The 14,321-nt window shown below is 44.7% G+C and overlaps 1 protein-coding gene across 2 annotated transcripts in view; it reads left to right on the top strand.

Moving 5' to 3' along the window:
* Positions 1-4,536, top strand: part of LOC147881804 (Transducin family protein / WD-40 repeat family protein) — a 124,563-nt gene extending 120,027 nt beyond the window's left edge. Inside the window, exons 20-21 of one of the 2 annotated variants that reach the window (XM_087401683.1) lie at positions 3,699-3,747; positions 4,298-4,536. In XM_087401683.1, coding sequence (XP_087257809.1) covers positions 3,699-3,747; positions 4,298-4,309 — 61 coding nt within the window. In that variant the 3' untranslated portion in view covers positions 4,310-4,536. Of the gene's footprint in view, positions 1-3,698; positions 4,266-4,297 lie in introns of those variants that run through there. The other variant, XM_087401682.1, reaches the window with a different exon arrangement.
* The last annotated feature ends 9,785 nt before the right edge of the window (positions 4,537-14,321 follow it).

A 14,321-nucleotide genomic window follows, 5' to 3' on the forward strand; every position in this document is an offset into this window, starting at 1 on the left:
ATTCTTGTTCCATTGGGGGGTTAGGCAAAGTGAAATGGCAACTGCAATTGCAGCTCCACCATAATATGCAATAATGGGAAGCAAAGTCACATGGAAATCCTTTTAAGCCACCAAAACAATTGGGTAGGGCAATATAAATTAATGTTTTCGAAACTTGGGACACATCTTAATCGCTTAGACGACATTTATGTGGATCGGAATACAGTTAGTTACATGGAAAGAAATGTAAAAATGGGACGCAAAGACTCATGGAATGGGAAGTCCTATTATTAGGGACGGCTCCTCTTTCTTCACCTCTTGACAGAGGCAAGGGGTTTATCGCTGTCACTGCATCATTCGTAGGAGGGATCCTCCGCACATCTACGCCAGAAGCATCAAGCAAGAATTCTTTTGCAGTTCTAGCAGACATGGCAGAGTTTAAGCTAGAGGAGGAGTTTGTACCCTCTACCTTTGGGGAGCAAGTCATTCAAATCACTGTAGACAGAGCTTCCCCTTCTGCAGGTGTGGGAGCGCTTTCCTCAGTTGACTTCCCTCCTCTTAATAGGAGGAATTTTTCTCAGGAGAGGATTGTCTCCGCTACTAGGTCAGGTAAGGTTTTTCATCTGGTCTCTTTCTCTCACCGATGAGGATTGTTTGTTGGAACATTTAGAGTCTCGGAGGTATATCTCGCCGCCGCCACCACAAGCAACTGATTCGTGGCCAACTTCATCCAGGTGTTACTGGGGGCCCCATTGATATTCTTATGATTCAGAAACACAAACTGGATGTCAAGGATTGTGCCAAGTCGGATAAGCTTCTCTTAGGCCATACCTTTTGGTCACCTGCCTTGGGTACTAGGGGAGGTACTTGCATTTCTGTTTCTTCTTCGATGCTCCCCTTAGTGATTGGACATGGGATCATAGTTCCCTCTAGAGCTCAGTGGATCATTCTTTTGATTGGTGGACGTAAGGTTGGTTTCTTAAATCTCTATGCCCTCAATTCAAGAGGAGACCATGTCCTTCTATGGAAGGAGCTGCTTTCTTGGTCATGCATTGTAGAGTCTTGGATCATTAGGGGTGATTTCAACATGGTTGAAATGCCCATAGACAAAAGAGGAGGTAGGGAAGCTGGTATCCATTCCCTAGAGAGAGCAACCTGGGATGCCTTCCTTTTTCAATACAGTGGCAGAGATGCTTGACATGATGATGCTTTCCACTCAGACATAGTCACTCCTATTTTCTCGGTCGAACAGGAGATTACAGGTGCCTATCCATGCACGGATTGATAGATTTTATGTGGATGATTGGGCTCTGGACAGAGGTGGGACAGTATGCTTTACACCTGGGGTGTCCACTTCAGATCATTTTCGAGTTGTTTTGTTGGTTTAAGATGCTCAGGTGAGAAGCCGCTCTACCAGTATCAAGATTCCAGATGCCTTCTATGCAAAGGAGGGCCTCACAGAGGCAGTGTTGCAGACTTGGGTATCTCGCATGCACGATGGGCAGCTTTCCTCGTCAGATGTAGTTACAGCCCTCTAATCATTCAGTTGCTCGTATCAGGATAGGGGAGATCCTCAGGCAAGAGATAGGTATCCGCCAGCAGTTTCTTCAAAGGGAAGAGTAGAAAAGACTTACAGATGCTTGGGTTTAGGAGCGCCTTGCTGCAGCAAGGGCTCAGCAGCAGTCACCGTTAGATCAGAGAGCAGAGTATGCCTTTCATGAGAGAGAGTCATTTTAGACTCTAACGGGGGTAGGGTGAACAAGGAGTTCTTCTCTACTCTTGGCCCCAAACATAGTAAGAAGAGGGTTTCACAGCTTGTTGACTCAGACGGAGTTTTACAGACACATCCAGATGCCATCTTGCAGGTAGCCACACATTTCTATGCCTCCCTTCGTACAGCAGATCCTAACACATAGGCCAGAGATGACGCTCGAGTTGTTATTTGGTAGCACTTATCTATGTTGGTGACTTGAGATATTATAGTCTAACTTGATGCACCCTTCACCAACATGGAGTTCAGGACTGCTCTAGTGTCTCAGTGGTGGAGACCGATCACTCTATTGGGTACTTCGTACAAAATTAGTGCCTAGAAGGCTTTTAGGAAGCTTCCAGAGGATCAAAGACTCTTATCAGTTGGCCACCTCAGAGGGAGTGCAGTCAGGATGCAGCAAATAGAGGCATCCATACCAGCAGAGTGGATAGATATAGATGACATGCCAATCACAAATTCCACTTGGTTGGAAGCTTTCACGGGGACGGGTATTTCTTTACAAATTATTGCTTTGCGGGATGCACATGAGGAGACCCTTGTCTTTGATGTTCAATCGGGAGGTAGACTTATCAGATCTTCAGATGATACTCTTTTGGAGGTTGCCTTCGAGCCTGTTAGGATTGCAGGTTACATGGAGTGGGGCACGGACTCACATGGTATCTTGATCTTGACCCTATTCTCCTGGCACTTGGGTCTAGGAGACCCTAGTTATATGGTAGTTCCCCCATTAAGTTCTTGCAGTGAGACCTAGGAGAGTGGGAATGGATTGATGAAGGGCACCAAGAGAAGAGCATCCCCTTCTTTCGTTACAGAGTCAGAAATGCCAAGAGATTTCGGCTTAGCAGTAGAGGTTGGAAGCCCTCTAGAGCTCCTTATTGGGATAGTTTTCAGCTTTCTAGAGAGGTGCAGAAAAACTTTTGGAGGAGGCTCTAGAAATCCCTCAGGAATAGAAAGATCGCTCTCTTCTATTCATGGAGGGATTGCATTGAACCTATGGAGATCCAGGTTCGAGGCTAACCCTACTTGCCCTCGATGCCACGCAACAGTTGAGTCAGTTCAGCATTGCGTCTGGGAGTGCAGACAAGTGAGGACGATCTAGAAGAGTGTTACGAGGATTTTTAGCATATTTCATAGAGCACCCTTCTTCATGACTTGGGGATCAGTGGCATGGTTATCTCTTACTGGCCCTAAGGTGTTTTTCGAGGGACATGACTCAGACTCAGCCTTCATTATACGATGACACTCTGTGGAGTCTGTTCTCTCCAAGATGTTCCCTTCACTCCTTTCAGAGCTGCTCATGTCTCGGTAGACACTTCATGGGAGATTCTGGCTAGCATTGCAGCTTGGCATATTTGGAGGGCCAGATGTACAGAGGCGATGGAGAGTTCTAGGTTCTTCCTTCCCAGTCTGGCCAGAATATGGACTGATACTATACACACACTAATGGCCATCTGGGTGAGCATGCAAGGATCCTCCAGAGCAGCTACAGCCAAGAGAGAGAACTTTTTCCAGAGTTTGTAGAGGATCTCCATTCTTCTGTGAGTCTCCTTCAGGGTTGAGGTGGCGTTCCCAGGAAACCTTAGTTTCAGTTTACAGTCGAGTCTTTCCGTTCTGGTATTTGTTGCCATCTTCAGATTGTATACAACTAATGTTTCTGCAAATTCCATTCAATTCTGAGATTTCTTGCTAGTGCGGGAAAAAGTGAAATTGTATTGGGACTTCTTCATCTTTACACTTCTCATTGGGTTTGTAGAGATTTCCTTTACATTTACTCTTGAAATGAATTTGGTTTAGTTGCTGGGTCTTTTTGTGGCATTGTAGGGTCCAATCTCATCTTGTCTAGATTAATGAGAGATGATGGTTTATTGTTTAAGCGTTTTCACCTAACTGACCAAGTTTTTCTTATCACACAATCAAAGATTCAAATTTTTGGATTTATGTGGAGCAGGTGGAATTACCGAATTGCAGTTGTGGGAAGAGGTTTGCAAATTATTGAGGTAAGGAGTGTCCATCCGTAGAGAAATAACAGTATCCATTTTGTAAAATTATGTTCAACATAGTGGTGTTTGACAGCTAATCTAAATACAATTCTTACTGAAAAAGCATCGACAAATACATTTCTGGCTAGCCAGTGTTAGTAAACTAGAATTAATTGGAGGATGAAATGGGTATTTCTTACTGCAAGAGGATGCGTTTGGCATTTTTGTTTACGAGTAGTGTCTACTCAGTAGATCCATACATAGACTTCATCATACCGACTTTTCTTTGTAGTCCTTTTCTCAGAGCATAGTATCTAAAATAGACTTCGTCATATTGGAGGACAATCCTTTTCTCAGAGCATTGTATCAGCATCTTCCTTAATGTACATGTTCAATGTTTATTTTTACATTGCAAAGATGTTCTCGACATTCACTTTAATAAATCCTGTACGAGGTTTTCCCAAGTGGTACAACCTTCAGAACATCCATTTGATCAAACGTCTAGCTTGTTGTCCAATAGAAGAAAATCAATATCAAGAAAATATGAGTTTCAATTTGAAAACAGCAGATTGAAAACTAGGTGCATGTGTGCACACGACAATAAGGAGTCTTCACTGATGCACTTTTTGCGCCAAGGCCTTATGTCTAATCATGATGAACATGTCCAGACCAAGAGTCACACTCTTGTGTAATGGTAAGGTTGTGCATCTTACTATCATCAGCATTGCTACGACAATAAGAGTTTGCATTCAATCGTGTCACATTGGTTTTCTCTCTCATTGTGATGAGTTTTCCCTAGAGCATGAAGATAGAAGGACAACTGATGTGTACTTAAGTGAAATCTATAAAAATTGTGTGTGGAGGGTTATCCACGGGCGTGCTAAAAGCAATGGAGTTTGTGATTGCGTGCCCATATCACATTGATGAAAGTGTTAGATATCAATGCTCCACTCTCGTGTAACTACGCGAGAACCAGCTAACTCTACTTGTAAGTGTTAGATATCAATGCTCCACTCTCGTGTAACTACGCGAGAACCAGCTAACTCTACTTGTAAGCCTCCCATATGAGGAGAAGGCATTTGAGTAGCTTGGTAGCTTGGTTATCCGGTAGGTCGTGGTTTGGACACCAGATGGGGGCCATGTGTGGCTTGATGGCTGGACGGCTTCAGATAGAGTTGGCACACTGCCAACTAGGCTACATGCAAGTGCGAGAAGGCATCCCATGACTGACTGCACTGAGGGTAGACGGAGCATTTTCCGAGGCAGCCCATTCTCGAGCTGCGGGGTCCGTTTGGAGTCCCAGATGATCCCGGATGGCTCTGGGCCGAATGGAGTCCGTAAGTTAGTTGATCTATTCTATGCCACGGTTCTAACGTGTGGTCGGTGGCCTATTTCGTGACCGATCTCCAGTCAGCCGTTTTGGGCCGATTGGGTCGGTCTCCCAATTGGGTCTAACCGACTACGACTGGTGGCTATAGAAGAGCAAGCCCGTGAAGCCCATCATCATCACTGGCTACAGCAACCCTGATTCCTTAGCATCCAGCCTCCGTCCTCTACTGTTTCCAGCACGCCATCGAAGCTTCTCACACAGGAGCGCACGGTTGGGAGGCAGCGCCATCTATTGTATTAGTTTTACAGTAATCAAATTTTTTATTCTCCATACTATTTGCTTTTCTCTCTTGCATACGAGATCCTGTTATCTGTTGAGCACAGACGTTGTATTGTTTTCTTACATGGTATGAGAGCTTGGGCTCTAGCAAGAAGATTTGGTAGTGTGTTTCTGTTTGCGAGCAGATTGTGAGAGATGGCCCAGCCCGCAAGACTGCGAATCCCACCGTTCGGCGAAAGCGGAAAGTTGGACGGCACTAACTATTAACTCTAGAAGTTCAAGATGAAGACCATCCTAAGCGCATACGAGCTTTGGGATACTGCTACTGGGGTGGACGTGAAGCCGGTTGCGAGACCGAATCCAGCCAATGCAAGACAATAGATAGTACCAACTCCGGATCAGATTCTCACGTGGACAAGAAGAAATGCAGATGCGCTGTGTTCTATTGTCTGCAGTGTAAGTGATTCTATCATGGCGTTAATTCAACATGTCACCACAGCGGAGGAGGCATGGACGGTCTTGAAAAATCAGTGCGAGACCACGAATCAGACGCGGATTCAGAATCTGGAGACTCAACTCGCGAACGAGAAACTGTCTGAGTCTGAAACAGCAGATAAGTTCATCACCAGGGTGAAGAATATGAGCTATCAGATGACTGCGATTGGCATCACCATTACCAGCAAGAATCTAGCACGAAGGTGCATACGGATTCTCCCACCAAAGTACGACGGTCTTGTTACGGTGTTGAATACGTAGAATAGAAATCCGTCCCTCAACTTTGAGGATTTCAACGCGATGCTTCTGGAGGAGGAGATGCGTCAAAAGACGAGGACTGGAGAAGATTCGTCTTTCTCGGCTGGATCAAAGAAAGCTAAGGGTAAGGACTCTGGTAACCCATCTTCTTCTGATGATAAAAAGAGAAAGAAGAAGATCAAGTGCTTCTATTGCAATAAGGCAGGGCACAAGCAGAATGAGTGCCGGAAGAAGATTGCAGATGAGAAGAACGGAGTAAAGAAAGAGTCCAACAACAGCGCGCAGGCAATACCAGTAGAGCTGTTCGTAGCAATTGAGGAGATTTGCACAGAGGCAGCTCCTGTACCTGCGGATGAACCTTGGATTATTGACAGTGGTGCATCGCGCCACATGACCAGTCGGAAGGATTGGTATACCTCTCTACGTCTGGTAGGAAATGACATCCTGGTAGCAGTCGGCAATGATGCAAAATATCCAGCAAAAGAAAAAGGTACGATTGCTCTCAAGTCAGATGGAGTTGTAAAACAGTTGTCCGATGTTCTTTATGTGCCAGATATCAAGAGGAACTTGTTGTCCGTTTCTGCGATCATGGATCGGGACCTCAAAGTTCACTTCGAGAAGAATGGCGCACAAATTTTGGATCTTCAAGGAAAGGTCATTGGTAAAGGCACACGGCGCAACAACATCTACGAACTCTCAACTTTCAGTGCTCAAGCCGATGTGAGCAACTCTAAGCTGTGGCATGAGAGGTTTGGTCATCTAAACCTTAGTTCTTTAAAGAAGATGCATAAAAGTGGAATGATTGCAGACCTACCAGAAATTACAGATCTGCTCGATGTATGTGAAGCTTGCATGATGGGCAAGCAGCATCGGCAGCCTCTTTCCTAAAGAGGCCAGCAGGGCAAAGGCTCCTCTAGAGCTCGTTCACACGGACCTCTGCAGAAAGATGGAGATGGAAGCTTTGGGTGGTTCCTACTACTTCATGACGTTGATCGACGACTACAGTAGAAGGATTTGGATATACTTCTTGAAGACTAAAGATGAGGCTTTTAGTAAGTTCAAAGAATGGCATGTAATGGTCGAGAAAGAAACGAGGAGGAAGGTGAAGAAGTTGAGATCAGACAAAGGTGGAGAGTTCACATCAAGTGAATTTGAAAGTTACTGCAAAAGTCACGGGATCAAGAGGCAGAAACCCCCGCCACATATATCACAGCAAAATGGAGTAGCAAAGCGCAAGATGCGCGTCATCTGCGAAATGGGCAGGAGTATGATAAAAGGGAAAGATTTGCCAAAGACTTTCTGGGTTGAAGCATGTAACACGGCAGTTTACATTCTGAATCGTAGCTAAACGAAGGCTGTGAACGGGATGACTCCACTGCAGTGTTAGAATTATTGCTATAATTTAGTAGTGACCAATGTAATGTAATAAGTAGGTTAGGGGCACTTTTCCCTCACTTAGAGATTTTTTCCCCCCTAACCACTGTTAGTTCACTAACTATGGTTAGTGAAGAATAAGGTTTTGTCACTTAGACAAAACCTATCACTCCATTCAGTTGTAACTCTCTCATCTAATTGCAACTAGGTTTTCAGCTCTCACACTCTCCTGCTCTTGTTCTCACCTTTGATCTCTCTCTCCCATTCTCACATTTGGTATCAGAGCAGGTTGACCCTGCTCCCTGCTCCTTGCCCGAAAGCTTCAACCTGCTCCTTGTCCGTACAGTCTGTACATTGTACGGATTGCTTCTGTACAACCTTCGTCAAGAGTCCGTACATTTCTGTGCCTGCTCCGTACAGCTACTTTCGCAGCTCCCGTCCGTACTGCACCAGCGCCGTACTATCGTACGTCGTACAACTGACAGCAGCGCCGTACAAAGTCTCAGCTCCCGCCCGTACTGTATCTTTTGCATCGTCGTTCAACCGCCGTACAACCTGTGTCGACTGATTTCGTACCAGCCTGACTGTACATGCACCGTACTTGTCTGTACCAGCTCTTCATCCGTGGTTGCCTTCCATACAAGACGTACAGACTGTTCCGTACAGTCTTCGTACCTTCCGTACATTCAGCGTACAGCTTGGCCGTACATTCCGTACTGTTTTGCCGTACAGCCTACAGCACACAGCTCGTTCGTACAATACGGTCATCCATACTTCTATCGTGCAGTCACCGTACCAGCAGGGCCTTCTTGCTTCGTGCATCAGTCGTTTTCATTGCAGGGTCTTCGTCAGCAGAGGATTCTTTGCAAGGGCCACTTTGCAGGTGTAGTTTGCACTTTGCATTTTGTGGATTGGACAAGTATTGCAGGCAGATTGCAAATTTATCAAGGTTTTGGGGCTTTTGTAAAAATTTTGGCACACATTGCGAGCAAATTGCAAAGATTGGCCAAGAAATTGGGGCTTTTGCAGGAGATTAACTATTTGGGTGGAATTTGGCTCAATTTCAACTCCAAATTTGGGGTTTTTGTTCAGAAATTGCAGATTTGGGGCTTTTAGTAAATTTGCCCCTTTTTTGGTTGCAATTTCAAGCCACAAATTGGGGCTTTTGTGTTGGGAGAGCAATTTTGCAGGTTTCAGTTCACATTGGCTTTCTATGAGTGCTTTGAAGCGCTTTTGGCAGGATTTGGGAGAGATTGGATGCTCTGGCAGATTTTTTGACAGAGACATCACAGAGATTTGAGTTGCATTTTTAGCCAGTATTTGGCTGTGTTTTTTTGGGATTTGTGCACTCCATTTCCAGCAAGGGAATTCAAATTTGCATTTGCTGTATTTTCTTTCTCAAACATGGCCCAGCAAAATCAGAATTATTTCGGTTTCAGTGGTCTCTCACAAGAGGATAAGCTGGATGGTACCAACTACTCCCTCTGGAGTTTTATGGTACGCAATATTCTGATTTCTCGTAATTTATGGGACTATGTAAGTGGGGATGAGTTCCGGCCAGCAAATGTGGCACCTAGTACCCCTCCCCAACAAGGAGGAGGCAGAGGTCGTGCACAGGGTAGAGCTGCAGCACAAGTTATTGGTGCAGCTATAGCTACCACTCCAGAGCAGAAGAGATGGGATTCACGTGATGCTTTAGCTTTGTCGTGTATTTCTCTTTCAGTGAAAAGATTCATCATTCCACATATCCGGTCGTGTAAGACCTCAAAGGCAGCATGGGATATTTTGGAGAGCATGTATGCAGCTCGGAATGATGCCAGCGTGTCTTTTTTGAAAAGAGAATTGTCTCATACACATATGGAAGAGGGTGACTCCATGTCAGTGCACCTCACAAAGCTACAGGATTTACGAGAGCAGTTGCTGAATATTGATGAGATCATTCCTGATTCAGAGATGATTACCACTACTCTGAATTCTCTTCTTGAGTCTTATCTCAGCTTTCATACCTCGCTGAATTTGTCGTTGAGGGGGAGGTGCAAATCCTCTCACTTTTCACGAGTTGATAGGACTTCTGCTGCAAGAAGAGCAAACCAGGAAAAACATGGCTTCACGAGCAGGTGAACATGCCATGCTCTCAAAATTCAAGGCTAAAGTAAAGGGACAGGCAAAGACTTCAGCAAATCAGCCTTCCAGTGGTTCAGGACAGCCTTCTCAAAAGGCTAAGGGTGATGCAGGTAAGCCCAAGAAGAAGGGAATATGTCATTACTGCAAAAAGCCAGGTCACTACATTGGAGAATGCAAGAAAAGGCTTGCAAAAGAAAAGAAAAACAGCTCCGGTATGGCTGTCTCAGATTCAGCTCCTCATGCATCTGACAATGAGCAAGCTACAGCCAACTTTGTGGAGCACGACTATGCCTTCTTGTCTTGCATTTCAGACTCTCAGGTTGCTGCTCGGGATAGTACAGCCACTTGTAATGATGACACTTATGCTTTTCTAACATGCAGTTATGATTCTTTCAAGGATGCATCAGCTTTCAGTGTCAATGAGACACATAATACATGGTATTCTGACAACGGTGCCTCAAAGCATATCACTTCCAGGAAGTGTCTCTTCACATCTCTGCATCCACCACCTGTTGGTAAAAAGGTCACATGTGCCAACAACTCCTCGTGTTCAGTCCGTGGTACAAGAGAAGTTGAACTTACAGCCATTGATGGCTCAACATTCAGAATTTCTGATGTCTTGTATGTGCCTGGTATCACAAAAAATCTACTTTCAGTGTCCACTCTTAACAGAGCTGGATTTCAGGTCATTTTTGAAGATGACAAGTGTGTAGTCCATGATAGAGAGCATGACTATGCCTTGAGATTGTCTGGCACTCTGTTGCGTGGTCTTTTTCAGCTTCACATGTATGAGAAAAGACCAGCACATGCTCTTATAGTTTCCACTCCTACTGCTGCTATGCAGAATGCGGAGTTATGGCACGCGAGATATGGACACATGCATTATGGCAGCTTGATGACGCTTCAAAAACATGCCATGGTTGATGCATTGCCTCCTCTTGAAACACCTCCTCCACATGCGTGTGAAGGGTGCATTCTTGGTAAAATGCACAGATCTCCTTTTAAGAAGGATGGATCAGTTAAAGCTGTTCGAAAATTACAGCTTATACATAGCGATGTCTGTGGTCCCATGAGGACTCCATCATTGGGTGGTCATCTTTACTTTGTCACTTTTATAGATGACTACTCCAACTACACTTGGGTTTATGGGCTGAAACGCAAATCAGAAGTGTTTATGGTCTTCAAACACTTTGCAGCCATGGTTGAGAATGAATCCGGACTCAAGATACAGACATTGCGCACTAATAGAGGAGGGGAGTACTTGTCTACAGATTTTGATGCTTTTTTGAAAGACAAGGGCATTGTACATCAGCTTACAGTGAGGCTAACTCCTCAGCAAAATGGGAAAGCTGAGAGAAAAAATCGTACTCTTATGGAGATGGACAGATGTATGCTGAAAAGCAAAAAATTGCCTCAAAAATTTTGGCTTGAAGGTCTCATGTGTGCCAATTATGTTTTAAATCGGGCATCCACAAAAGCTTTGAAGACCAAGACTCCCTATGAAGTTTGGCAAGGGAGAAAGTCTTCTGTGGATCATTTCCGTGTCTTTAGATGCCTTGCTTATGCTCATGTACCTGTTGAGTTTCGGCATAAGTTGTCTGATAAGGCAATCAAATGCATTTTTGTTGGGTACAGTGCAGAAAGCAAGGGGTACCGTCTCTACAATCCTGTCACACGCAAAATCATTGTCAGTAGAGATGTAATATTTTCAGAAAATTCAGCTCACACTCAAGCTGAATTTGATATGCCTTCTTCTTCCGGTGATGTCTTTGAAGGGTTACTATCCATTGCCTTGGGTTCCCCTGCTGATATATCTGATGAAAATCAGAATTTTCAGATACCTCCACATGCTCCGATTCAGCCACATGATGCCATACCACCTCCACAAGCCGTGGAAGAGGTTTTTCAGCAAGAAATTGCAGATATACATGCAGCAAAAACAGTCCCAAATTGGCTGTTACAGACTCTCAGGGAGAGTAAAATTGATGCTCCATTACCTGGCAGAACTCGGAGTGCAGTAAGGCATGGGGGAGGTGCTCTTTCAGTTGAATCAGCTTATGCAGGTACTCTTCTTGATGAAGAGGAACCTGAGACATTTGAAGAGGCACATGATAATGTGCATTGGATGAATGCCATGCACGATGAGTTGCAGTCCATTAAGAAAAATCAGACATGGGAAGTTGTCGATTTGCCACCAGGTAAACATGCCATAGGTACACGGTGGGTTTTCAAAGTTAAAAGAAAGCCAGATGGCACCATTGGCAGGTACAAGGCTGGTCGCAAAAGGATATGCTCAGAAAAAGGGCATAGACTATGAGGAGACTTTTGCTCCTACATCCAGAATGACAACCATCCGGTCAGTTATTGCAATGGCTGCAAATTTTCAGTGGAATGTTCATCAGTTGGACATAAAAACAGCCTTCCTTAATGGAGACTTGTTGGAAGAGGTTTATGTCAAACAACCTCCAGGCTTTGAAATTTCAGGAAATGCACTTCAGGTATGCAAGCTAAATAAAGCTTTGTATGGGCTGAAACAGGCCCCACGTGCATGGTATGCAAAGATTCATACCTTTCTGACCAGCAAGGGGCTGCACAACAGTCCAACTGAAAGCACCCTCTACATCAAGAAGGATGGGGGGGATATTTTAGTCATCATTCTTTATGTAGATGACTTACTGCTCATAGGGTCAAATGAAGATAATATTGCAAATTTTAAAGCTGAATTGCAGACCACTTTTGACATGTCAGATTTGGGGCTGCTACACTTTTATTTGGGGATCCAGTTCACTCAAGAGCAAAGTGGCATCGGTATGTCTCAATCCAAGTATGTGCAAAAACTCTTGGACAGATTCAACATGCAGGATTGTAAGCCCATAGCTACTCCCATGCAGCCGGGGCTGAAGCTTACAATGCATGAAGGAGGTGAATCATTTGATGTCACACTCTACAGTCAGGCTGTTGGATGCCTCATTTATCTCCGCAATACACGACCTGATATTCAGTTTGCAGTTTCTCAGGTGAGTAGATATATGCACAGCCCAAAGACTATGCATTGGCAGGCTGTAAAACGCATGTTCCGTTATTTGCAAGGTACCAAGTGTTTTGGCTTGATGTTTCCCAAGGGGGGTGACTTGCAGATGCATGCCTACAGTGACTCAGATTGGGCTGGAGATTATGACACTAGGCAGTCCACAAGTGGCAATTGTTTCTTTTTAAGCAAAGCTTGTATTTCTTGGCTGAGCAAGAAACAATCTACAGTGGCTACGTCTTCATGTGAAGCTGAGTACAGGGCAGCTTTCACAGCGACAGTTGAATGTGTTTGGCTGCGTCATTTATTTGCTCATCTTCATCTTTCATTGGAGGGTCCTTCTCCAATTCTCACTGATAGTCAGAGTGCTATTGCAGTAGCAAAGAATCATGTGTTTCATGCTCGCACGAAGCACATTGAGGTTCATTATCACTACGTCAGAGAGAAGTTGCATGCAGGAGAGATCAGCATGATCTATGTGTCAACACATGACAATGTTGCAGACATTTTCACCAAAGCACTTCCACGTGAAAAGTTTGAGGCATTTCACAGTGCCCTGAACTTATCTCCTTTTGGTGATTGATCTTTTCCTTGTACATGACATTGGCACTGCAGGGGGTGTTAGAATTATTGCTATAATTTAGCAGTGGCCAATGTAATGCAATAAGTAGGTTAGGGGCACTTTTTCCTCACTTAGAGGTTTTTTCCCCTAACCACAGTTAGTTCACTAACTATGGTTAGTGAAGGATAAGGTTTTGTCACTTGGACAAAATCTATGACTCCATTCAGTTGTAACTCTCTCATCTAATTGCAACTACGTTTTCAGCTCTCACACTCTCCTGCTCTTGTTCTCACCTTTGCTCTCTCTCTCCCATTCTCACATGCAGGCCTTTTCTGGTAAGAAACCTTCAGCTACACATTTCAGAGTTTTTGGATGTGACTGTTTTGTGCACGTCCCTGATGCTAACAGGACCAAATGGGAACCGAAGAGCCAAAAGTGTATTTTCTTGGGCTACAGTGAAGAGGCGAAGGGTTACCGTCTCTATAATCCTGCTACCAAGAAGGTAATAGTAAGTCGCGATGTGGTCTTCTCAGAACAGTCGCATCAATTGGAGGAGGATGCTTCCTTCACAGACAACCAGGACCAGGATATCCATCCAGTACAACCACCAACAGCAGACCGAACTCCCCCAACGGTGCTTGGAAGAATTCAAGATAAAGAAGAGGAAGAAGAGCCTGCAGAACCACAACGGCAACGGTCATTCCCGAAGTGGGTAAAGCAGCTTTTGGACGGCAGAGAACCTCCAGCCATTGAGGAGGAACCATCCGAACATCGCCGGTCCAAGAGATTAGAGGAGCAAAGAAGAACGCAGGAATACTTGGTCAACTACGCTTTGATGACAGAGGTGATCCGTGCTGAAGAACCCAAGTGTCTTGAAGAAATACAGGGTGATGATAGGTGGATGGAGGCTATGCAGTCGGAGTATGGCTCCATAATGAAGAACAACACTCGAGACCTTGTGGATCGACCACCAAAACGCAAGGTAATCGGCACCAAGTGGGTGTACAAGACCAAGTATAAGTCTGACGGCACGTTGGATAAGTACAAGGCTCGGCTCATGGCAAAAGGATTCGCATAGGTACATGGTTTTGATTATCAGGATATTTGCTCCCACAGCTCGACTAACCACAATTCGCAGTGTT

This window comes from Dipteris shenzhenensis, chromosome 30, assembly GCF_047967505.1.
Source record: "Dipteris shenzhenensis isolate YYH24624 ecotype China chromosome 30, Dip_SZ_1.0, whole genome shotgun sequence".
Classification (NCBI taxonomy): domain Eukaryota; kingdom Viridiplantae; phylum Streptophyta; class Polypodiopsida; order Gleicheniales; family Dipteridaceae; genus Dipteris; species Dipteris shenzhenensis.